The 27,200-nt window shown below is 41.4% G+C and overlaps 1 protein-coding gene across 1 annotated transcript in view; it reads right to left on the bottom strand.

Moving 5' to 3' along the window:
• OXR1 (oxidation resistance 1) overlaps positions 1-27,200 on the bottom strand; it is a 388,393-nt gene that overhangs the window by 300,169 nt on the left and 61,024 nt on the right. The window contains exon 2 of the mRNA XM_018570890.1: positions 12,492-12,566. Within this exon, the coding sequence (XP_018426392.1) occupies positions 12,492-12,508 (17 nt within the window). The 5' untranslated portion in view covers positions 12,509-12,566. The remainder of the gene's footprint in view (positions 1-12,491; positions 12,567-27,200) is intronic.

Here is a 27,200-nt window from a genome sequence, read left to right as displayed (position 1 = left end):
CGCCTTATCGGTTGCCGGCGTGTCCTGCGCATGTGCGCCACCATCTTTTAGTGTATCTTGGTGTACACCAAGATGGCGGTGCCCGCATGTTCAGGAACGACTATCTTGGTGTATCACACGATATCACATGCCGGTGGCCGTTATGGTCAGCGCTTGTTCACCATGTGACGTCACTGTCATGTGACACCATGCACTCCGCCTCCATGATGCCAGCGGGCATGCGCAGAACACGCCAGCGGCCAATATTGCTGCCACGCATTCTGAAAAAGAAATGTATGTATGCCCGAATATAGTTCTGTATATCCGGGCATATGATAAATAATGTCTAGTGTCTAGGTTTTTTAAAAAAAAGTTATACTAACCCAAAGCGCTGAGCCAGCTTCTTCTTAGACCGGTCCTTCCAATATGTCTCTCCCCCTCTTCTGCAGCGGTCTAAGGTCCCATAAATCATCACGTTCGATACACAGTGTATAGATGTGAGGGAGGGAGAGAGAGGCTGGAGGGAAAAGTGTAACAGGTGGCCGTTTTGGAGCTTCGGGTGAGTATAACTTTAATATTTTAGCACCTAGACACAAACAAGCACTTAACCCTTGCAGTTTGGGGGTAGCCCCACTGCAATGGTTAATATAAAAAAACTCCTAGAGTTCTTCTTTAAATATACCAATGAAAGTATTTTGTTATATCTGTTTGCAGGGCTGTAATGTCAATAAGGAAAATTGAGGCGGCACTCATGGAGGCGCAGTGGGGGGCACCACTAAGGCTGGAGTGTCCATACCGGACCCCCTGTCCCCAGTGCAGCTCCATAACACTGAGACCGATAAAAGTAAGGCTCAGCATTAGTGAACTCCCTTTCCAGCCAATACACCTGTCACACAGACTGGTGCAGTGGTGGAACCTCTTCGGAGATGCAACATGGTCCTGTCTGTTTGATAAGTTCAAGCAAATAACTGTAGATCTTTCCAGAAATGAGCATGTGAGCTGATAACTTCCTGTGCTCCCTGCCTGTCCTGGTGGTTATCAATTACACTGTTCTATGAGGACTACAGAACCACACCTGTTAATATTATAGACAACAGAAAAGGGGTAGAGTTCTGTAGTCCTACCATGTTTCTGTTATCCTGATACAGAAGTGTGTGTTGTCACCCTAGAACTGGAACTGTATTACTGGCAGGTTTCCCGGATGAAAATACCTGAAAAAAAACCTGTAAATCTATGGACTGGTGAGCTGCATTATATTAAGTTTTTGTGTTTCAGTATAAATACGCTGTAATCATCAAGAAGTGGCCACTGCCAGAAAAAGACCAAAGAGGAGGAGGACCCAGCAAGTCATGTGACTAACCTGAGAAAGGTAAGTATAAAAAAAGCAAGGGCTATCATACATGATAAGGGCCACCAGGAGGGGAAGAGGGGCCCAAGGGGGCTGAGCTTGAAGATATACTTTTTTCTGCCCAAGCAGCGACAAAGGAACGAGTTCACTTTCAAACTGGCTTCCACAGCAGTTGGTACTTATCTCCCATTGGCTGACTTACTACTCAGTTCGCAGTCGAAAAATATCCCTTTGGGGTATAGTAGAATGCTATTGCTCGGTGACTAGTTATTCAGGCACAGGCACCTTTACGAGGGTGAGTAGACAGTCTTCAGCCCTGTGTAATCTCCAACTAAGATCAACTTAAATCTTAAAGCAGAACTCCAGGTAACATTTTTATTAATCCGTGCATGTGGAGCTACCCCAGTACTGCAACGGTTAAGCGCTCGTTGGTGTCTAGGTTCAAAGATTAAAAATGTATACTGACCCAATTCATGGAGCCGGCCTACACTTATTCTGGTCCCTTCCGCCTCGCTCCCGCTCTGCTGTAGCGGTCTAAGGTCCCTGAGTGATCGTATTCTATACACAGTGTATAGGACATGAGGACGCCGAGGGACACACCATTGCTGCAGAGAAGGAAGAGACAGACAGGAGGGAGCGCTGTCGCAGCTGGCCGGGAGAGTATACCCTTCTTATTTTTGAACATAGACACAAACAAACACTTAACCCTTGCAATGTGGGGGTAGCCCCATAGCAAGGGTTAACAAAATTTTTTACAATGAGTACTGTTTTAAGGTTGTCATGCACAAAACAATTAGTGATCAAACCAGCGATTCACCATGGAATAAAACATCACAGCATCATTGATTATAACATTGCAATCCACTAAAAATGTTGAGTGAAAATATAATCCATCAATTATAAATGTAAAGGACCTATTCAAAATGAACACTTCTGAAGCAATCCATAAAATGCGGACGATAATTTGCCTCAAAACATGGCTTCCTCTGTTGTACAAAAGCAATCTTCATGTCAGAGACCATCTGTTAGTGCGCAAGCGCGGGGTCCTGTTTTCCATACCATTGGAAAACGGCCACGAAAAAGCGCACCAAATGGCGCACAGGATAATGGATCACACTATTTAAACCCAGCCTGCTTGTCTCCAAATTGCTAGATTGTCTTTCAGCTCACCTATGTTCCTGTGATTCCTTTGCCTTGTAGTGCCAGACTTCTGACCCAGATTTGACCATTCTTGATTGCTGCCTGCCCCTGACCTTGGATCGTTACTGGACTTTGCCTCAACCCTTTTGTACCTTGCCTGCCCAATCGGTGTGACCACGGCTCGTTTGACCCTGATTACGGATCCTGCCCTGCTCTTCACCCTGCACCAGGTATCCCGCTTGCACGGTGTAACCACCACTGGCACCAGTGCCACTCGCTGTCTGCCTGGATTCTGTCACCCACTGCAGAGTCCTTGCGACACGAGTTGCAAGGGAGGCCTCCTCACACATTCAGTCTCCAAACAGGTACGTGACACTTCAGAAACTGAACTTGAATATTAGCTCATAACATTATAAAGTATCTGTTTCCTGCTTTGTAGTGCTACACAATGATTGTGCTTTACTGCTCCTTCTAACAATGCAATGCAGCCAACCAATTGAAAACAAAGCTTTTCCTATGTGGATGATATCTTATCATAACACTTACTGTATATCAGTGATGTGCGGTAGCTCTGGTTCCGGGTGAGGCATTCCCCAGCCTTGCCCCCAGCAGGTCCCGCCTGGCCCCCCCCGCCGGCCGTAGTCCTGCCCTCAGGCAAGTGCGAAGGAGGAAGGGAGGAGACAATGAGGAGCCTTCCTATCCCTCACTTGCTCGTCACTGCTGAGGCATCAAGATCGATGGCCTCAGTGGGATTTTTCTTCTTTTTTTGATTGGACAGCTTGGACCAATGGCGCTTTGCCATTGGTCCAAGCCATCCACAGAGCTCACGCCTCTAACAAAGAGTAGAGGCTGTGACCGCTCTTGCCTCAATAGTTAGGTTATACAAGCAGTGGAAAAAGTCAGCTGCTGTGTAACCTAACTACCTGTCAAAAGCCGGATGCAGCGCTGCCTGTAATTAACAGGCAGCGCTCCGTCCATGACAGCTTACACAGTGGGGAGGTTTTCCTTGCTGTGTAACGTGATAGAAGCGCATCTGAATGGAGAAAAAGCTGTCAGCTGTCAGATTTTTCCTCCATAATACTTGTTGAGGCTCTGCCTCACCTGCCTCCCCTGATCGCACATCACTGCTGTATATTAACATTTATTAAGCATGGTCTCTGTGTGAATCAAATGCAGAGCTCCCTCTACTAAATAATATCAAAATCTCAATATTGAATTCAAATATAGAGATTGAACTATGGAAGAGCAGAAAACTTGTGATAGTCTCAAAGTAAAAATTACAAATGGTAAAGGTTGCAATCATAACTAAATATGAACTTACCAAATTAAACCGTGCTTTCCCTTTACCTCTGTACAGATTGGCCTTAGAGCCCAAATCAGTGTTTATTTTTCATTAGTGTGATGCACTCAGGCTGCCTAAAAAGTAATCTACAATGAAAGCACAGAGCGCCTCGACATGTGCAGAATCATTTTTTATTTAAAAAAAATCAAATGATAAAAAGCATACTCACAAACGATGCAAATAAAATAGCATAAATCTCCTTTAATCTGGAGAAGAAAGGCCCCCGTATAACTTGGAGCACAGAACACACAGATCCGCCAGCTGGCTTGCCGCCTCACGGTAACCTTCGGTGCTAACGCCTAACGCGTTTCTGGGGAACGCCCCCCTTCATCAGAGCCACTGTATGTGCTTTATTTTTTTGACTACATTGGGAGGTTTACACCTAATTGCCAAGACACATTAGCCGAAAGCCAACAAATGTGCCAACAAATAGACAGTCCAAATAAACGATTAGTTATGGCCATGTTGTTTTAGTCCAAAATATTAACATACATGTAACATTCTCTCAACTACCTTTTTACCAAATTAAAGGAAATCTCTACTTCTAATAAAAATGAATATAAAATAGCTACACAAACTCTTTTATTATATATTATTATGAAAAATAATATGGCAACCTAGAGGCGTTCCGTATACCCCAGAAATGTAATTTCCCATGTGTCTGATTAGCTGACTGAATCCCCCCCTCTCCCCCCTCCCCCTCACATCTGCACTGAGATACAAGTACAATTTCAGGCATCCCAATAGGAGTTTATTTTTGGTGAGATACTCTCTAAGGGTTAATTACTACTAAAAGGATGCTGACACTGCACCGTTCCTCATTAGAACACAGAAAGTCCACCAGCTGGTTATAATGAACCCAGACCCTCCCATTCAGGAATCAGTTTGGAAAGTACATGGAGAAATAAATGGCTGTTTGTTTAGAACAAAAACAAATGACAATAACTTTTTTTATGTGTCACTCCGCAACAAAGTAAATACGTTCTGCAGTACATTTCCAGTTTCTGCATGAACTCAGCCAGCTGCCAAGAGCTACAGGACATTAATGCATAACACAAGTACATTTAAGAAAATCTTCCCATTAAGACGAGGTATGCAAACACATAATGTGACATAACATTATAACATAACAGTGCCCAATTAGATATAATGCATTGCCTACACTAGCCAACCAATCAGGAATAGCCAATACATCCATAACTTTAGTGGCATGCTTGTATCGGTTGGTTGCCGTGTGTCTAGCTGGCCATACATTTCTACAATTTGTCTGATTCTTGCGTATTCAGCCAAAATTAGAGTCATGCATACACCACTTGGCTTAACAAAAGTCAGGCTGAAAATTATCAGCTGATTAGTGACTGCGTCCTATTAGATGCAGTCACTGTTCAGGTATTCAGATAGCTTCGGGTGCAGCGGCTTCCTGAATACAATAGCCAGCAGTAAAGTTTTCGCTATCCACGCTGTTTAGCCTGGATGGGAAAATCTATTGATTCTCTACAGTCAGTTCACAGGCTGAACACGAGAAATCTAGTTGTGCTTGGATAACTTAATTGTGATTTATTGTAAAATGAGGCTCCAAACAAAATGAATACAGGTCACCCCTTTATCTAGAGGACTTGTAGTAAAAGATACGCAGAGCCTGCTTTTACTGACCTATTACTAAAAATGCCGCCTGGCTGTCTCTTACTGCAATACTTCCTGAGGGAATGACTGGGAACAAGCATGCAAATGATAAACCATGAAGTCAGAAATCCTGATCTGATATGTGTCTCAGGTCAGTGCCATGGAAAGTATTGAATTAATTGGAACAGCATGACAGATGGGCAAGCAGCAGAGAGATCAGCATATTTTTTGACTACTGGTTTCCTTAAAGCCTAATAAAACTTTCAGTTTAAATCAGCTAAACAGATTTTAGTTTCATGAAAACAGGTGTGCAAAGCCTTATATTTGGTTTTCTTAAAAAAAAACAAAAAACAGCCACAGCCAGGATAGAAAGGCTTGCCCCCTGCCCAGAGGCATATCTACATAAAAAAACATGGCAAGCACTGGCATTGTGCTCTTTTCATAAATCTGACACAGATATCTTGGGTTACTTTACCATAATATCAACTCAAATCTTTAATGTAAAAAGTCCCCAGAGTCCCCCCTTACATGAAAGTCCCCATAGCCCGCCTTACATCAGAGTCCCCAAAGCCCGCCTTACATCAGAGTCTCCAGAGTTCCCCCTTACATCAGTATCCCCAGAGACCCCCCTCCCCCCCCTACATCAGAATCCCCATTACACAGCCATAAATTAAAGTCCCCCTTGAATCAGCATCCCAAAAGTTCCCCCTAGCATCAGAATCTCCAGAGTCCCCCCTTATATTAGAATCCCTAAAGACCCCCTTTACATCTTTACATCTAAGACTTAAGGACATGGATGTAAAGGAGGACTCTGATGTAAGGAAGGACACCTTTGTAAGGGGGGACTCTGGGGACTCAGTGTGCCTGGGGACTCTGGGGACTTACATCAGAGTCCCCCCTTATATTAGCATCCCTAGAGACCCCCCTTTACATCAGAGTTCTAAGAACTCAGATGTAATGGGGGACTCTGATGTAAGGGGGGATGCTTGGGACTCTAATGTAAGGGGGGACGCTGGCGACTCAGTACCCAGTCTCCCCCCTTATATCTGTAACATACTCACCTGTTTTGCAGTCCATGGTCGGCGCAGGGAGTGACTCACTCCCGGGCTGTCATCTGACTTCTCCCTCCTCAGTGGCTTAAGCCGCAAAATCCCAATTGGGCGACATTCGTGCAAGAGGAACATGCCGGCAAGCCTCGCCTCACCTCCTCTCTGAACTCTCTGGAGCCTGTAACTCTACTGACAGGCACTCCGCTCCTCCCTGGCTTCAGTGTCACTGACCAAGCTACCCTGAGACCAACTAACTGAATGCTGCAGTTGACCGTCCTAACAAGCTGCTGAACCGCAAGTATAGATCCCATACCTCTGCATCTGCTGTTTGTCACTCTGTCACCAATAGCAACGGACTGCGGCTTCTGTCTATATGTCAAGCTGCCTCAATAGCAACGTACTGCTGCATCTGTTGTCTGCCAAGCTGTCTCCAATAGCAACGTACTGCTGTCTCTGTCCATTTGCCAATAACAACGTACTGCTGCTTCTGTTTGTCTGCCAAGCTGTCTCCAATAGCAACGTACTCTGTATCTGTTTATTTGCCAAGCTGTCTCCAATAGCAACTATACTGCTGCATCCTCTTGTTCATCAAGCTGTCTCCAATAGCAACCGCAGTGACACCAGCTGCTGAACCGCAAGTAATTAACCTGATCTTTTCAAACATTATCATAGAGTTATGCTTTTCTTTTGCTGGAAGTGAGGTAACTTCTGCATCCTACCTATATATCATTTTGCTGCTATCACTGAGGTGCCATTACCTTATTGCTGGACTGATTGCACACACCTATCTGAGTCCTATGCTCCTTGCGTCTCTGCTCGTCTCCCGGCCGAGAATCCGAACTGCGCATGCGCCCGCCCCAAGATCCTTTGCGGCCGCACGAGCAGTTCCTGATTCTCGGCGCGGGAGCGCGCAGCGATAACGAGGTAAGTGTAAACCTCTGTTAAAGTGTTTTCTTTTTTTTTTTACTTTTTGCCTACATCTACTGCTTGCTAGCAGTAGATATAGGCAAAAAACGGAGGGTTTAGAACCTTTTAATTAAAAGGGAACTCAGAAGCAACACTTGTCTGTAGCTGTGATCCAAACTGAACCAGCCCGGAAGCGTTACAGTATCAGACTCCCCAGAGTCCCCCCTTAATTGATAGTGTAGAGTTTGCCCTTATGTGTGCACTGGCTTACTTAGGCGGGGGGCGGACTGAGACGGGTGGGTGGGCAGCAGGAGGCACGTCAATTGGAATGCTCGGATGGGAGGGTACTGGGGAGGCAGCACGTCATTGATTGGTTGCTAGGCTGCAGGGAGGTCCTAGCAAACAACCACCAACAGAGTATGTCAACTGGCTGTCATTATTCAACTCCCTGGCTGCTGGTGGTTGGCTGCTAGGACGTCAAGTGGTCCTAGCAAATAGCTGGCAGCTTCAGGGGTTAAATAATGACACCAGACTGCCACTGTCATTATTCAACACCTTCTCTTACTGGTTAGTTGCTAGGACCACCTGGTGTCCTAACAACCAACCAACTACCAGCAGCTAGGAAGTTAAATAATGAAAGTGACAGTCCACTGTCATTATTCAACCCCATTATTCATTATTCAGCTAACTTTTGTTGCACCGGCTCTTCAAGTGGTGCCCAAGGCATGTGCCATATGTGCCATGCCCTGGATACGCCACCGGCTCTGCCATCAAGCTGCGGAGAAGGACACTTGCCATCTGTGTGAAAGCAGTGGCCTCTCTGCAGAGGTCTGAGTCCCCTTTCATGAACATGAGCTTTGCTACATGGACAGCTCTATCTCTGACTCAGCAGGGGGCCTGCCAGGCTTCTGCAGGGAGACCACTGCTTCCACACAGAGAACAATGGTTCTTCTCAAAAGAACCAACTGTAAAACTGTACACCTTTTGATTTGATGCACCTGGATGTTTTTTAGATGATTTAAACTGAAAGTTCAACTGGGTTTTTCAATAAACCAATCTTAAAATAAATATGCAGAATTCCATTGGTGACTTCCTCCTGAAATGCTGGTTGCCTGATTCTCATGGTGCTGGTTTCTATACTTTCTAAGTCACTGAGCCAGAACAGGTAAAGAAATAATACAAAACAGAGAAACGTCAGAAGTCCTTATCTGGATACTTGTTGCAGATTAGTGAAACGAAGGCCAGGGGGTTATAATCACATCCAGCCAACAAGCAAATGAAGAATGAGAAAGCAGTAATGGCAGCCTTCATCGTCTCTCACCACGGGTCTCCTTTAAATGAAGATTCCCATTGCTGAGACCTGCATTCATTTAAAACAGACAGTGTGACACAGTAATTGCTTTTACAGCAGACTGATGCAGGTGCCAGAACTGCATGAACATCCAATTTATTCAATTTTTCTTTTTTTACCAAATATTATTACTGTCTGGATAAATCTTAATACAGCCAGAAAGTACTAGAGGCCTGTGCTGCTGGGACCTTTAACGGGTTTTCTATGGCTATAATTATGCACTTATGCTTGTTTTCCAAAATTTAAAATAAAGATTCTTAATGTGATATGTCAGTAGTGGATTTATTACAGTTTGGTCACCTATGGTTTTATTAAATGAATAACAAATGCACTTACTTAAAGTGACTCATTAAGTAAGCAGTGAACATGCAGTAGTAATGCTCAACAAATATATGCACGATACAATAAAACATTTACCATCGCATATAAAGACACAATTAAAAGACGGGTTCCTTCTGTTCCTGAAAGAAACTATTTTATTTGCTTATTTCAATTTCATTGTAGAGCTTTTCCTTTTCCACATATGTTTGTGCAGCATTATTACAGCATGATAATAATATCACACCACACACTTTTAGTTGAAGTCTCACAATTATTTTCACTCTATAGTCTGGTACAGTTTGAATATAATAGATAGAGTAGGAAAGGGTTAAACCCCCCACCAGGATATTTTTTGCTGTCTGTGTACATTGGCAACATTTATCTTAAAGGAGAACTATGAGGCGAGTGATTTTCGCTCACCTCATAGTTCTAGCCGACCTGTGACAATGAGACTGTCACAGGTCGGCTCAGCAGATCGGGAAGTGAGCGAACACATACCGGCGTTCGCTCACCTCTCGATCCAGGGGGGGGCTGGATTCCCCCCTCCGATCTGCCAGCGCTGACTGGCGGAACGGACGGGGAAGGGGGCGGGTACAGCTGGCTCTGCCTCTAGATAGGCAAAGCCAGCTGTCAGTCACGCAGCTGGGCGGATCCAGACATAATTGTCGGGATCCGCTACAGCTGCGGCATCTTAGTATACTGCAAGCAGCAGATCGCGGTATACTGAGCTTAGGGTGACGGGAGGACGCTAGTTTGTGTCCTCCCATTATCCTAAGGAGAACTATGGGGAAAAGCCTTAAAGTGACATTAAACCCTCAGATTTTTTAACATAAACCAATACTGTAATGTTTGCCTTACTGTAATCCATGGTAGTTTCCCTTCTCTTTGCTGCTCTTCCTTTTAAATCCTCATGTCTTCTCATGCTGGGGGAGAACTTCCCTTTGCAGCTGAGTGCCTCTTCCTGTAGTGCTGGCTCAGGTTACAAACCTACACACAGACACCATGTATCCATTTCAGAGACAAGGCAGTCTGCTGCAAAACAGAAGTTCTGCCCAGCATGAGAAGAGAAACAGATTTAAAAGGAAGAGCAGCAAAGAGAAGGGAAACAACCATGGATTACAGTAAGGCACACATTACAGCATTGTTTTATGTTAAAAATCAGAGGGTTTAATGTCACTTTAACCCCATAGTTCTCCTTTAATTTCCTGTCCCAGAGACACCACAAGAAAGTAGAGGAAAACTCCATAAGTGAGGGGAACTGCCCTCTTAGACAGTTATTTACGGTGCACCCATAGGAAGATTTCCCCTTACCTCTTGTTCTTGGGACAACCCTAAAAATTTTCAACGACTATGGCTGCCAGTGCACATAGAGAGGTGCATGGACACATACACATGCAGCAATACAAAACTTGATAAAGGGTCTAAGCAATTTCCACTCTATCCAAAATGTAAGAAAAAAGGTTTTGACCAGAGATACACTTAAGGCCCCGTGCAGACCTACGCGATCCTGGATCGCGCATCCCGCGGTCCTGCACAATGCAGGCCGTGATTGAAGCGCAGCTTTCAATGGGGTGACATCTGCGAGGCGATTACAGAAAAAAGGTACATGCACTTTTTTTCTGCGATGCACAATGCACGGCTGTTCTAGCCGCGATTGTGTTTGGAAGCACGGGCGGAATCGCAGCAGGAAATTTTCCATTTAGCATTAGAAAATAATGGCACCCACAGTGCGATCGGTGCACACCTAGACGACTCCTGACCGCGCAACAATCCACACGGAATCATGCACTATTGCCACACGGTGAGTTGTTGCCTAGGTGTGCCCCGGCCCTTAGGCTGCTCTCCCCTTCAGAGCTCTATGCTGGCATAGATGAATAAGGGTCACACCCCTCATCACAAGCATTCTTACATAGACTTGTAGTGCTGACCAAGTCTAGTAGATTAGGAAGTGTACTGGGCAGTATGGTCAAACATTGATATGTATTGGCCTGAGCAATCATATCTAGATATCTTACACAGTGCTATAACAGGAAAGTGGTGGTGAGGCTATGGAAATTAGGTTTTGCTATAATATCTATCTGATTGCTTATCTATTTCCGTGACTTCAGCTGGGTTTTTAACAAATGCAATGTCTGCCTAAAGAATCAGTCCATCCAAACTTTAAAAATGAACACCAAGGGGTGCATCCTAAACTAGTTTATAGTCTCTTGATAATCACAATATTTAAAGTACAACTGAAGCCAAAACCTTTCTTTTAAGTTTGCATAGAGTGGAAAGGGATTAGAACACATGTCAGGTTTATTTTGCTGCATGTGTCCCCGTTAGGGAGATTCACCCTCTCTATTTGTTACCAGTTATCAGTCAAAGTGAAAGAAAATCCCAAATTTGGTGTTGCCGCCAGAACAGTAATAGATGAAGAAATCTTCCAGTAGGGCATTAGTTTTGGTGACCCTGCTGACCACAGGGATTTATTCCACTTTGGAGGAATTACCTTGCACTCTCTGTTGGGACTTTCAGACAGGAAGTGAAGGGAAATCTCACCAATGAGACACAGATGGCAAAAAAAGAGCTGAAAGGGGTTACAACTTGAACTAACTCTATCCAAAACTGAAGAACAGTTTTGGCTTCAGTTCTACTTTAGGTAAACTTGTCAAGAAAGTTTTACAAGAACTACCACTGCTGAGCCCCATCCGAAGATGCTACTCTGTCCATCCCAGGACCAAGTATAAAGCAAGTGATGGAAGAGTAATTTAAAAACTTTTAGGCTGGGTTCACACCTGGGCGTACAGAATATGCTCGTTTGCAGCACGTTTTTTACCGTGGTTTGCGGTAAAAGAAACACGCGACAAACGCGCATTTCCGAGGGCTATCCGGCTGTATCCTAATGGATACGCGCGGCAAATACGCCCCAAAGAAGCTCCTGTACTTCTTTGGGCGTAGGACGTTTTACAACGCGTTCCTACGCGCTGTAAAACGCCCAGGTGGGAACCATGCCCATAGGCAATTATTGGTTTTCCCATGTTGAGCGTTTTACAGCGTGTAGGAGTTAGTAAGTTCCAAGCATCTGCACACTCCTGCCTTGTTCCCTGCCATATAATATTAAATCAAATAAAAATTAAATAAGGGGAGGGTGGAGAAGATGAAACCCATATGACTGCTTCGGAAGGTGGTCCGGACTACAGAATCAAGCATGGAGATCCTCAAGAGTTTCAAACCGCTGGCATCTACCCAAAACTGAGATATCAATTAATGGATGGCATAACACTTTAAATACTGTACATACAGTAAATAAAATAACAAGTAATAGCAGTCGGCAAGGAATTTCTTAGCCGTAAACAGTAGAAACCTATAATCTGCTATATTTATTTTCTCCCCAAAAGCCTCTGTGCTGACAGAATAAAGACAAGCTGAAGAGTAAAACCATAAGCTGACCTCCTAGTGCTGAACATTTTGATCAATGTGCTTTCTCACATTCAGGGCTTGTCTTCTTTGGCCTGTCTGACGAACCTGAAAAATAGAAGACATTCAACTTTCAATTAAAAAGCACAGTGGAAGCCATTATGATGCTACTAGATGATATCTATATAAAAGAATATATTTTGCACAGCAATGATAGTTTGACATTCAAAGGTTTATATATACACATATAAGATATATATAATAAAATATAACATAAGAACAGAGACTTTCTATGCATCATAGTTGTGTTAACATAGTAGGCTTTGTGTATCAAAGTGTCTTTTAAAGGCAGTACCTGTATCGTCTGCAAGGAACCAACCAGAATAAATGTTTAATTTGCAGTCATTTTAGTACAGGGCTGGATTTGTTTCCGCTGGATTTGTTTCCGATGACTACATGGTGACTCATACCATTTATAATCATTTTCTAGCTTTATACGGTCTGGAGCAGTTTGATCATCCTGGAGCTGCATCGATTTCACGCATAATAACTTTTTGCTTGACTGAAGTATTCTTCAACTTCCTTTTTAAATGCATCCATACCCAGAATAATACCACTGTTGTGTGACATGGACTTATCATTGCCATAGTGGCTTTGATTTACTAAGGGCAAATGGGATTTTCACTTTGCAAGTGAATATTCCCTTAGCTTAGGAAATGAGGTGCAGCTCTGCTGACTCACATCATCCAATCATATGCAAGCAAAAGTACTTTTTATTATTATTATTATTTATTCTTCTTGCAAAGTGAATTTCAACACATTTTCTAAGTTAGGAGAAAATTTGCTTGCAAAGTGAACAGCCTATTTGCCTTAGTAAATGAGCCCCATTAGCTCTTAATGTAGTAAACATTAGGGCATCCATGCAATGATGCTACAGCTCACTTCTAAAGCCATGGACTGCACAAATATGTACTGTCAGCAGAAAATCTACTTGCCCATTTCTTCGCTCATCACTATGACACCCTCCATATTAGGTGAGTACCCATTGGCCCATTCACATATACTAAAATCAGCAAGAAGAGTCGTGGAGAATTGCTCATACCTCCTGCAATACAGAATAAATATGGTGTAAAAAGATATGCGTGGTGCTAAATGCTGTCTGGCATTATGTGTGTGTTTCCATGAGGAGTCTATTGAGAACAGTAAAAGGAACCATTCAAGGCAGTGATAAAATAATGACTCGTGAGATAAAATATAAATTCTTAGTTAAATTATAATTTCATGCAAAAATGGAATGAATTGAAAATTGAACATTTTGCACTTAAGAACTTACATTTGCAAAAGAGTATTGATTTATACACCTAGATGCTTATTCAATAAACAGTGAAAGTCACAAAGCAGCGAGTATAAAGGTCAGTAACCCATATCACTTCACATTAAAGCCTAACTCCTGGCAATACTATTTTGTGCTTACAGCTTATCTACTAATTGCCTTTTATTGTCTTACCTTATCAAGTTAAAGGCTGTGTTTGCTAAATCTTTATGGTTCCTAAATTCCCACTTTATTGGATTCCCTAATTCTATTCCTCTAAAATTGCAGACAGGTGTTCCCAACCATAGCCATCATTGTCAACGGGGGAGAACTGCACAGTGCAGAATCATGAGAAGATGGAAGCACTGAGAAAAGTCTAAAGGAGCTGCAATGGTTTATTTTGGAAAACAAACTTCAGCCAAAGCTTTTTCATTTTAGTTTTTTATTTCAGAGTCGGAATCAGTTTTTCTTTTTTGCTCACTGGCTTCATGTTAGGGCAGTGGTTCTCAACCCTTCTGGGGCCGGGACCTCTTGGTAACATTTGCCAAGTTGTGGTGACTCCAACGGTAAAATTTAGGGATGAAGCAGCTGCTGCAGCGACATCTGAAGATGCTGCGCTAGGAGAGGGCTGAGGAGGACTCTCACCTAGCACAGCAGAAATCACACAGCGACCCACAGGTTAAGAACCACTGCTATAGGCAAAGACAGGACCGGGCTCTGCAGCTGGAACTAGAAGAATTGGATTTAAAGTGTGGGGCTATATAACGTATGAGGTACATACTCATACTCATACTTTGCAATAGCAAACTAGATTTTGCACCCGCCCTCTGCTGCTGTCAATCACTACCAACAATCAGTGTCACTGCAGCAGAACGGAAGAGAAGTATCTCCAATTGGTATAAGTAAATCTAAAATAGAGGGTTGAACTCTTTCAGTACTATCCATAACCTAAAAAACAAAACAAAAAAAAACCCACGCAACAAATTTATCATTAGGCACAGTAGGCTTTTGTCTATGGATGGGAGAGACGAAGAGTTGTCTTTTCCATTTTATAATCATTGGCCACACACATTTCCCTATTACCAATTAAAATATAGATATCTCTTAAACTCTATTTTAGAGGATACTCTAAGTCCAGTTAAAATATTAAAAACAAGAATATGTTCTGTGCAAAGGAGCTTATCCAGACAGATGGATGGAGTTTTGGGCAAGCTTGTATGACTACAGGCCCTGGTGGTGGCACTCTGACCCTGCCTTCAACACTGGGAGCTGACGAAAATAGAGAAGCATGTGTTTCACTCAATTCGACAATGCTGAACTGATCAGATCTCTCATATGGGAAATCCATAGCGTCAATAAGTTACAACTCCAGCCACAAATTTCAGTGCCTCTTTGTAGTCTATTTATAAATAATTTGCAGAGCCATTGGCCCTGTGAATCTCTGTAAATGTTCATTTTGTGTGAATGGATGCATGAAACAAATGTTCTTGTTATAATTTCTTTATAAGTTGAATGTATTTTCAAATGTCATCTTGTAATACTGCATTATGGCTACTAGATGGAGCTGAGGAGCATAGGAAGTAAGTAGTAATGCTGTATTACAAGACGACATTTGAAAATACATACGGCATAAAGAAAATATAACAAGAATGCTTGTTTTGTGCATCCATCCACACAGAAGGAACGTTCATAGAGATTCTTAGGGCCAATGGCTCTGCAAATTGTTTATAAATAGACCTGTTAACTTACACTGGGCTTTCCTTTGCTATGGATGACTAAATGCAGCGGGGGTTAAAAAAAAGGAAAGTACTTGACCTTGCTGATTTGCCTAAGCTTTAAGGGTAGGGAAGCTAAAGCATTCTTTGTAAATTCCAGCTGAACACAAAGATCTTCAGATTAGCATTTTGTAAACAAGTACTTGGTCAGAATACTGTTGCAGCTTGGTCTATGGTCATCTTAAAAAAAAAAAAAAGCCATCAGAATCTTGACAAATAACCAAAATCTCAATGTGATTTCAGAGAGTGTTGGAGAGAGATTATGGAAAATGGGGTTAAAAATGAACTTTTCCTTTAGTCTGTAAAAATGGAAGCAATTCGGGGCTACGGACAACACTATGAAAAGCAATGCCTAAAGCAAACAAAAAATTAATGACAATTCAGAAACCTGCTAGCATCCAGACAAAGGTTTTGATTTAAACCTTGAGACATGCCGGCAATACATAGCTATAGAGAAGAAGTCATTTATTAAGCTGAAATTCCACACATTCAAAACACAAACACCAAGAAGAGCGAGGAAGGGTTATATAAGCTGCTTTGCTGGGATAATGAGAGAAAGAAGACTTAAGAGTTCAATTCTGTCTAAGATGGATCTGATTAAATCTCTATCATCCACTACATATTATTGCTAAGCAATGCAGAACACTTTTATAATCTAAAAGGCAAGTTACATTCACTTGGTAATTGTGGAGAAAATTAGCAATCCAAGCATCGCCGGAGAGACTGTCAACCTTTTGCTGCTCAAGGCATACTCAGAAAATGATTTCAGCTTTAAGGCAGGCTGCAATTAAAATGAGATTTTCAGACATAATCATTGAAATTCGGAATGGGCTCATTCATTCTTTTTTTCCCAACACAGACCTTACAGTTTACCTATTAGAGTTCCCTACAAGACACTGGTGACATAGCCTTCGCCGGGGGGGCAGCTGAGAAGCCCTGGTCATGTCGACAGTGCCTCAATAAACGAGGAAGTAGGATTACATTCAATGTAAATTACAGGAAAATATTTTATTTAACAAATTATAATTTTTATTATTATTATTATACAGGATTAATTTAGCGCCAACAGTTTGCACAGCGCTTTACAATATAAGGAAGACATTACAATCGCAATACAATTCAAGACAAGATGGTAAGGAGGGCTTACAATCTTAGTGTAAGATGTTTTATTATCAACATGCAGAGAAATCAGCATCAGGGATTTTTAGTGCCCACTGTTGAGAACAAGAAGGGCCTAAGCCTAAGCATCAGCCAGCTTGCAAATATAAAGGCCTGTGGAAAGCTGAGAATAATAATGAGTTCTAGTTCCAGGTAAGATGTGGACCTAGGAACGGATGCTTTATTCCACCCAAAGCTCTACAAAGGGGAAAGAACAAAACGTATGAAGATTCTGAGAAAACAAAATGTTTTCTCCACATCAGTAGATATTTCTTTTAAGCGATGCTGGGAGCCAAAAGTGTATGGGACCAAAGCTGTAAAACTTATTTCGGCCCAGGAAAGTGTTCAGGGACATTACATGTGGTTGTAGGATACTGAGCTAATAATAGCTTTCATAGCTTTTATCTGTTTGGTGGAAAGCACACTTCTTACCTCGCATTTTAAATATTAGATCTAAAGAAAGAACGTATAGAAGGCACCTGGTCCTGATTGTTTTACTGCTGGTTTTTCTTTTCCCACAGGGACTCTTTATTCCCTGGTAAAATCGACCTCCCTTTGAATATACCTATATAGGGGTTTATTTGCATAATGTTTCTAATTTGAAGCTTACTATAATCCTTTTCAGCATTTCAATGAATCTCTCAGGAGTAATACACAAAGCAGAGCCAACTCTACAATTAGCATCTTCAATCTTTTCCTTCAGATTTCTATCCAGACTTTGACATTTACAGAAAAGATCATTAGAAATACAGGAACGTCCACAACGATCCAATCAATACTAAAATGTACACTGCCCCATGGCAGAGTTTCTTAACCTATTTTTGTCCAGAACGCAGTTACATCTGTGAGTAACCTTAAAGAAGAACGCCAGGAATTTGTTTTATTAATCCTTGCAGGTTTTCATGGAGTTCTTTTTAAATCCTATTATTGTTATTATTAAAGGGGGTTAATCCTTCTCCTACACTATGTTTGTGCCTTGGTACATTCCAATTTGTTCCCCTCTTGTTATACCCTATTTAGACCATCCCTTAGTAGCTACTCCCTGCTACCCAATGCTCTCTAGTTACTTTTATTTTACCCGATGTTGAAAAAACCTTCCCTACAGAGTTAGGAAGAATATAGTTCTGTGATACTCTTTCACCTTTAGGGAATGCTCAGAAAACATCTCTCTAACCTGTCAAGTCTGAATTTAACTATGAATTTTCCTGAGTTGACACAGCCTGCTAGTTTTATCATCTCAGCAGGTTGACATACTGTCTGCACAGAATGGGTCTTGGAAGGTACACTATGTTCAAATGCATGAAGCAATTGAAACAGCACAGTAATGTAAAAGACTTTGAGAGTCTGTGAGCAAGGTAACATCTACTATCCAAAACAATGTACAGTAGAGAAGGGAGTACAATAAGGCATGTACACCTGTCTGTATATGATATGGTGCCCTTCCCATCCTTTCTTACTACAAGAAAATATTTTACAAGATGGAACACCTGATGGGAGCACTTAAGGCAGGAGAGTGCAGCATAAACTTAACCAGTTGACATCCGCGGTGTTAAACCCCCTTCCCATCCAGGCCATTTTTCAGTATTCAACGCTGCGGTACTTTGACTGACATTTATTCCGTCATGCAACCCTGTACTGAAATTAATTTTATATCATTTTTTGGGGACAAATAGAACTTTCTTTTGGTGGTATTTATTCACCACTGGGTTTTTTATTTTTTACTATATTAAGGAAAAATTAAGAGAATGAAAGAAATATTTTAAAAAAACTATTTCCCCTATATTAAATGATAAAACATTTATTACCCAATTTTTTGGTAAAATATAAAAGACGGGGTCACGTCGGGTAAAAATACACCAAACATGTCAAGCCTTAGAATTGCGTGCACGCGCGAAACCTCAAAAAACCATAATACCCAAAATTGGCCATAGGCGACGCTTTAAAAGCTTTTAACTGAAACACCCGGTAACGGGTGTTTGCATTGGTCGGGTCTTTTCTGCCCGTGCGCGCCCGCAGAAAAAAATGCCGTCTGGGGACGGCAACCCGCCATGCTGCAGTGCCGTCCGTCTGTTTTTTTACAACGGGCGGACGGCAACTGGTTAAAGTATGTCTAATGCCAAAACTTTTCTTTATTTTGGCTAGAGTAGGAGAGGGTTAAAACCACTGTCATCTTAGTTTTTTTTGTTGCCGTGTTTTTTTATATGTGAAGGAAATCCATACTTAGACAGATATCATGGGAACAAATGTTCCCATTGGTTGATTTCCCCTCTATTCCTGTTCTGGTAGCAACTAAAAATTTTGAATTTATCCTCACTTTCAATACCTTTGACAGGACAATTACAGAGAGCGAATCTCCCTTATGGGGAAAACACAGAAATAAAAGACCACGGTTCTAAGGCCTCATTCACACTGCTAAGAGCCGGCCCGTACAGATCCGTGCGGCGTGCACGGCCGTATCGCGCCGCTCCTGGGAAGGACAGGTATTGCGTGTGATTTTTATGCAGCATTGTATCCGTGCGGCGTGCGCGGCCGAATTGGGCCGCTCCTGGATGAACAGGTGCTGGGTGTGATTTGTATGCAGTAGCCTGTTCTTCTCTATGGGAGTACACAGCCGTACATTCACCCGAACTGCACATCCATGCAGGTGCGGGTGTCCTTGCTCGGACGCAGACAGGATCCATGTGCAGTTCGGGTGAATGTACGGCGGCGTACTCCCGTAGAAAAGAACAGGCTGCTGCATACAAATCACACCCAGCACCTGTCCTTCCCGGGAGCGGCCTGATACGGCCGTGCACGCCGCACGGATCTGTACGGGCAGGCTCTTATCAGTGTAAATGAGGCCTTACCCTCACCACTCTATCCAAATATGAAAAAAATACCTTTTGCCTTTAGTTCTAGTTTTTAAAAAAAAGGTCCAGTGACACAGATACCTTTAAATAAAGTTACATTATGTACATTATGTACAGTACATTATGATCACTCATTGATTTTTTTATGGAACATGAGATGCCATTGCAGTGCTGCATATGTTGCATGCAAATATGGCTGCCCCAATTTCCATTTTTAAAGTGTATGAAGATAAATTCACTAAAATAACATGACATTTCAAAAGTAATTTTATTATTATAATTTTTTTTAATACGCAGGTTTTATGTATTTTTGGATATAATGGTCCTTCCTTGAAGGTCCTTGTTTGGGCACTTCCTGGTATAGGGTGACAGTGTACTCTGCTTGCCTCCCAATCATGCTCCTGCATTGTCATCCTGTCATGCAGTCTTCCAATGGAGACTACAAGTGGCCATTTCAACACATATTACATGGACAGGGCTCACTGTTGTCACCATTAGGAAACCCGCCCTGAGAAAAAAACGCACCAGTATCACAGCTTTAACTGAGACTTTTATAAGACTAGAAGTGAATTCTAAAGGCAAAGTGTAAGCTATCCAAGGGGACCTGCCTTTCAGGAATGTATCATGCGAGTCCTGAAAAATAGTGGTAATTTTGTTTTAGTGACCATAGTGCCTATTTATTGCAAAAATTCCTGGTAGTTTAGAGTAGACAACTTCCAAGTCTCATGATTGTCTGTTTTGGAGAAGTTGAATCCCGAAACACAGTTATGTTTTGTACACACATTTTCAGCAAGATTTCTAACTATCAGATGTTTTTGAGACCTTTACTTACACCGCACCTTCCCCATTGTGCCATCACACCTCAAAGAGACCAACAAATCTCAGATCCCTTCACCAATAGAGAAGCCACAGAGAACCCTTTCCTACGAGGATCAGTGCTACCTCACATGTAAAGAACAATGATTAGCGACAATGGTCTTAGTTGCTGTTGTTCACATAGAAGAACTCGGAATAGTCTCTGGAAAAAAGACCAAGCAATAGAAAAATGAACATATACATAAATACATACATTGGAATTCAGCATATACAGAATCCTAGACCCACAGTGGATCCAGAGTAAGGCACAAACCCCTTATAAAGCATGGTCCAATTAGCCTTCCTGATCCTTTCAGGGAATCAGATATTCCCTGGATCATCAGTTTATGGTGTTTTTACTTAATACATAATTTAATATCCAGTTATATTCTGTGCATTTAGCTTCTTTAAAATAAATCAGCTTAGATGGCTAGAACAAGTTTCCAAGGTACCCTATCCCACACCCTTTTACAGTTCTCACTGCGAAGAAGGCTTTCTGTATGTGGATGTTAAGCCTATTTCACTCCAGATGCGAAGTGTGCCCCCTTGACATTTGCAAAGACCTTTAAGTAAATAACTCAGCTCCTATGGGCAGTGCAAACAATTATAGAGGTCTAGAGAGTACTGCACTCATAAGAAGAGGTGCAATACCAGGGGTAACTGAAAGAAGTGATAAATCATGTATGTGGAGTCTGGCAAACATCATATTTTAAAATAATTGTTGGGTTAATGGTCAAGTTTCTTCTGTAAAGAGTAATGAGGTGTATTACTTGGCTGAAATTGTGTCTGGTTTGCTGCTTTTGAGGTAATATTTTTGTGTGATCCATCTTATTATCATCAGCCTGTTCTTTGAGGCATAAGTTACAGTTTGTTTTGGATATGTTCTAAGAGGGAATCCTAGGGGTTAGTTTTAAATTCTTTATAGAGATTTTGAAATTGTCCTCCTCTAGCATTAATAATCAATTGGTCTGTTCCCATTTTTGAGCTGTAGCTAGTTGGATGATACATACTTTTTAATGGTTGTTTTATAGGCCTTTAGTGTGGAAACCAGAGAGACCACATTTGTTCTAAAAGATTCTACGGATTTTAAGGACTTCAGTTATAAAAGACATGGATAGGAAGGGCTAGCAAGCGGCGCAAAAAAACTACCGCGTCATGATAAGACAAGGAATTATAATTTCAGGAATAATTGCTCAAAAGATTTTTGGCAGAAGGGAATCAGGATCGATTGACAAAAGTATGGTCTGTTCAAGATTGTACTTTATGTCCTGGTAGTGGATATAGTCATGGACAGAGGGTGGCGCTCTCTCCATGGATCTGATACTTGAGCTAATACACCTGTCGGCTTGCATTTTCATGGATTCGGAGTAAGGACCAACCATAAAACAAGGATAATGGCAGACAGAGTGACGTAGAAGGCTACACAAAAATGCCCAGATATGTAGGCTGTATCCTGTAAAAAATATATTTATGTTTGATGTTCATATTTGAATGTAATTTACCTTAAAGTATTAAACTCTCAAATTTTTTTTCACACATGAATCCAGATCAAACAAATATACAGTACATTGAATGGCAAATTATTTTTGCCCTAAAACCTACAGTCTTCAGGTTTCCAATCAGCTCCATCTCTCTCAGGCCAGCTTCCTGCAGAGTAAAAGATCACAAAGGATAAAGCAGTCTCTGTGACCTGTCCATTTTTTAGCCTGGAGAAGGAAGGAAAGGGAGATGGACCAAGCAACTGGCTTGTGTTTGTAGAGACACATACAGCTTACTGGCACACACAAGGGTGGGAACCTTTGTTAGGACCCTGCAAGGGAAATGAGCCACCTTAACACAAGATATTAGGACCAGTGCTCAGGGGACCAGCTGATTCTGCAGGAAACTAAAAACTTTTAAACATCAAGGAGCAGCATCCATTTTATGTGATTTCATCAGCATTTGAAACAGCTTACAAACATTTTGACATTAATATCACTTTAAATATATAGGAAGTAGGCGTTAGTAGAAGGTTATTGTTGATACTATTTTTTATTCAAATTAACAGTGAGCTCTTGTACATTTGCTATGATGGACAGCAGTCAATAAGGAAACAGTGACTGCAGGCAGATTGAACATGAATGAGTATTGAGCAGAATCCATGCGGATAATAAGTAGGGAAATAGATATAAGCCAATTAGAAGGTAAATGTTTTATAGCACCAAAAACTCTCCAGGAGGAAAATATTGAGTTCTTTATTGTGACAGAAACATTGCACCCTATAGTGCTTTCAACATCTGTGTCTGCTACACATTACAATAATGTTTCAATGATCTGTCTATTATATTTCTCTAGTCTAGGTACTTACTATTGATTTAGAAAAATAATGGCAAAATAAAGGGATGCACTATGTATAACCCTTAGTAAAAACAGGCTGTGAGATGTGCCAGAAGAGTTTCTATTGAGCTGTAGATTTCTATGGCTTCCCATAAGTTGTCCCTTGAACCCAAGGACAGCTCATCTCTTGACAGCTGTTTCTGAGGACTGCCGGAGCTCTTATGATGTCTTATGATTGGCTACGTTTGTTGACCGTCTAAAGTGCCTTTGAGCTAAATTGGTAAGAATAAACATAGTTATGTTTATGTCCTTATAAAAAGGATTATCAATAGATGGTTTATATCTGTTTAAAGGGAAACCACTAGAAATGAGACACTTGCACCTAAGTTTGTTGTCTTTTGGCTGGCTAAGGTACCTTTGAGCTAAAACTATAGGATACAAATGTAATTATAAAAAGGATTAACAACAGACAGCTTATACTGGTTTTAAGGGGACCTCTGGCAATGGGAAAATTGCAGGGAAACCCTTACTGGTCAAATTGAACAAAAGCTGATATTCTGATATTAGTGTTACATGGTTGCCACCAAGCTGAATTGCATGCTGGGTTCTTACAACTTTTGGGGACCCCAATGGCAATCTTTTCTTTGTACGAGGCGGATATCAGGAGATATCCGTTGCTTGCAGTAGGGGTGTAAAAGTAACAAAAAGCAGGGGTGGGCTTTTCTACTATACTGGAAAATCCCCAGTTGCAAGTCTCTATATCAGGCAATTATGCACCCTGGGAACTGTACAAAGGAAAGCTACTATTACACTTATTAGAACATATGTCTTGAATATACTTATATGTGTTGCATGTGTATTATTTACAAAAGATTTGACTATATGGCTTTAATATCTTGTGCCCTCTGAGAAGTGCAAATTTACGAGGCAAAATTCTAAATAGGCCTTGGGGTTCTAGCTAACTTTAAGTCTCATCTACATATATGCACGCAATAAATTGTGCCTTGGAGGCTTATATTTACATAATTACATTTGAATTAAATATGTGCATTTACATTTTAATGTAAGCGCAGATAGATGCACTAATACTATTCAGTATTTCTCTTTTCTCCATTTAAATGTATACAGCTAAGTCACAATCACATTGTGCCCCTGTTTCCAGAGGAGCCGCTGATTACCAGAAAAATAAATACCATATTAAAGTGTTATGAAAAAAACGCGACTGCACTTGCTATTTACAGGGAAGATTGACTAATTCTGGCATTGTGGTTCCCAGTGAAAAGCTTACCCTATGACTTTCCATTGTGATTTGTTAAATACAATACATTATTATATGACTAGCGATGAACAACAGAAGGTGTTTTCCCCTTTGCCAGAAGTTCCACATACAGTATATTTGGCTATGTCAGTGAAATATTTGCCATTTGGTGAAATGTATTCAAGTATATGAGTCAATCTAGATGATTAAATTATCCCATAGAGGCGCTAGAACGAGCACACCTTACTTAGTATAGCAATGTTATATACTATACTGTACCAATATACAAGTTATTTTCGAAGTGTACGCAATTGTGCTATGTTATGGATTCTTCTTTCTGTAAATTGAAAATGCTTAATAAAGAAATATTGATTAAAAAAAAAAAAAAAATTATGGTGGTTTTGACAGTTTTTAAGTGTGGTTCCATTCTCTGACCCACACATTTACTGTTGTTTACTGTAGTAACATAGGGCTTTGTGGAAGGAACCTGTGTGCACAGTAGAGGGTTAGACATCCAACACTGCTGGAAGTGTACATTTTTTTTAATTTTTTTAGTCCAGTGATGCGTGCATACGAAGACAAACTTCATCACGTGAACAAAAAAAGTGAACCATATAAATCACAGCACACTGAAAAAAAAGTTCACAAGGGTGCTTTGGTCCTCCTCAAAAGAGGAAGGGCTTTGAAAACCCCTGAACCCCCCAGGGTGCAAGGCTCCTGACAGGGGCAAGGTCAACCCAAGTTCATCTAGCCGAAGCCAGGTGGACCCCGATCCTCAGGGGCCTGCTGAAACAGGTCCCACGAGTATTAGATAGGGGCCCTCCGAAGAGAAACCCCTAAAGGTGGAGGGAGGCAGAGAAGCCCATAGAGGTCACAGAACCTCTCCCCTAACAACAGGGCAGGTCCAGAGGTACCCGCACCCTCCGTTTCTGTGGGGTCAAAAGGTGCTTAATTGTGCATAAAATAAGTGCGTAAAATAAATAAGGTGCCAGTGGAAAACACTGGCAGACTTTCGGCCCAGGTAAAAAATTGCCCCAGGCTAGCCAAATGGCCTGCCTAAGATGCATAGTGCAGAAAAATCATGGAGTTTCGTGACCTAGTGTTAGTGAATCACAATGGGGTCTGGCACACCCTGGGACACCATCCCCAGGAGGCACAGCACCACGGCTCTCTGCGTTCCCCAACCTTCCGGCCAGACAAGGGCAGCCCCATCCCTACCAGAAGGCATTAGCAACAGAGGGGTTCCTGCCTACAACTGGGGACAACCCCGGCATAACCAGGCCAGAGTCAACCCAGGAGGAACGGAAACCCCTCCGGCACCCACCTATTACTACAGAGAATACTAAGCAACCATCCGTGTCTGATGGAAGTTGCTGTTCTTCTCCGAAAACTGATAAGAACAGATACTACACTTGATCTTAGCCAAAAGGCTGAGAAGCGATAATGGTCTTAGCTAAAAGACCGGAAGGTCAAATGCTTCAGTGGAGGCTGCAGTAGGGGAATGGGGGGAAGGTAGGAGAGAAGGACCACTGGAGAGGTAAGAGGTGGATATAATACCTTGGTTCACATTTAACTATCTAGTATTTACATCCGTACTTTTACCATATTTATATGACACGTATATTTATTAATATTCATGCACATACGCACTCTTGGATTGCATATAGTTGCAAGTAGGATTCGACCACTTGCACTGTTTTCAGTCTGTGGTATCACAAACATCACATAATTTAAAGATTAAACATAGCACGCATCACAAAACCAAGCGCAGCACACCGGTTTATAATGGATATAATACCTCTTCTACTAAAGGAGATCACTGTAATTTTTTTTATCAGGTGACTAACAGGATTGCTTTAGGTCTTTGTTCAGCATATAAAGACATAATCACATGATGTTCTTACTGTTTGATAAAATCCTCATGGAAGGGGTATTAGCTGTTACCTCTATACGTTCTAGAAGTCCAATGAATACAATGAATGATTATTCCAAGGTGACCTAGCTTATACTGACATCATTAAATCAATGTAGAACGGACAGGAACAATATGATCTTGTCCTCAAAATCTGCATATCTATAGGCATTGTAATGCTGTACAGTCACTATACATCTGTATAGCCACTTCACTGATTTCACTGGTCCTTGCAAACAAGCATTTTACAGAAGGTGGTTTACAATTTTTGAGGAGCAACCACAGTCAGCCATGAGTATCCTGTATGAAGAGAAAGGCTCAAACACACACAAGATTTTAATTATACGTGAGTGTGAGATTTAGAATCTTATTGGCACTTGCCTCATTTGCAAAACATCAATTTCTAATGAGGCAACTGTCAGATAAAGGTTCATTTTCATCCTCAGAGTAAAACGCTCCTGTGTAGTTCAGCCCAAAATCTGCGGCACCAACATGGCTCTGAATTCTTTCAATTCTATTTCTATAATTGCTGTCAGCCAAGACCAGGTACTCTACTACAGTCCTGAGAAAGATTGTACATGTCTCATTATGCCCTTCTTATCTACATTCACCCGTAAGAGATTTTAGCAAATCTGCAGCTGTAAAAATTTCCAATTTTGATGTTGACATTTGTTTTTTTATTCTTCAGAATAGTTTAGATTATTATCTTCAATGCTCAATGTTCTTTCTAAATGTGCATTCATGTCTTTGATTATGTGTGTTTTATCACTTTTAATCTTTTTATTTTGCTTTTTTAACTTGGTTTTTATTTTCTTTGAAAAACAAAACTAAAATAACGGGGTTACTGAGAAGCCATTACTTTTTAAACCCACTGCAACCTTAGAAACACCAAAACCACTTTCATTTTTCCTTGCAAAAAGATAGATACATTTTGCTGAAATTTCTTGATTTTCCCCAAAATTTGGGGCAAATTAAAAAACTCTTAATATTTGCTCATTCCTATTTAACTTTGCTAAAAATAAAAGGATATGCGCCAAAAGGTTATCCTAAAGTAATAGAAAGCCTTAAATTAGAGGACAGACTTGAAGCAGAATCAAGGCACCTCTCAAAAAGAGACTCTGCTTCACCCCTTCAGAACTAGAGCTGTTTTGCACTTGCTTTGGATAAGTGAATGCCCAGGACCATAGAGAAAATCCAAGCATGAATAGTAGTGCATGGTCCTTCTGGCTGAGAAGAGGACCAGAGCAACACCTAGCATAAGCCCTGGTTCCTAGACCAGGTCTCCAATTGATCTGGGAAGGTACAGT

Source organism: Nanorana parkeri, unplaced genomic scaffold (genome assembly GCF_000935625.1).
Source record: "Nanorana parkeri isolate BGI_ZX_2015 unplaced genomic scaffold, ASM93562v1 scaffold39, whole genome shotgun sequence".
Classification (NCBI taxonomy): domain Eukaryota; kingdom Metazoa; phylum Chordata; class Amphibia; order Anura; family Dicroglossidae; genus Nanorana; species Nanorana parkeri.
Note: the sequence above shows the minus strand (reverse complement) of the source record. Positions and strands in the feature narration are given on the sequence as shown.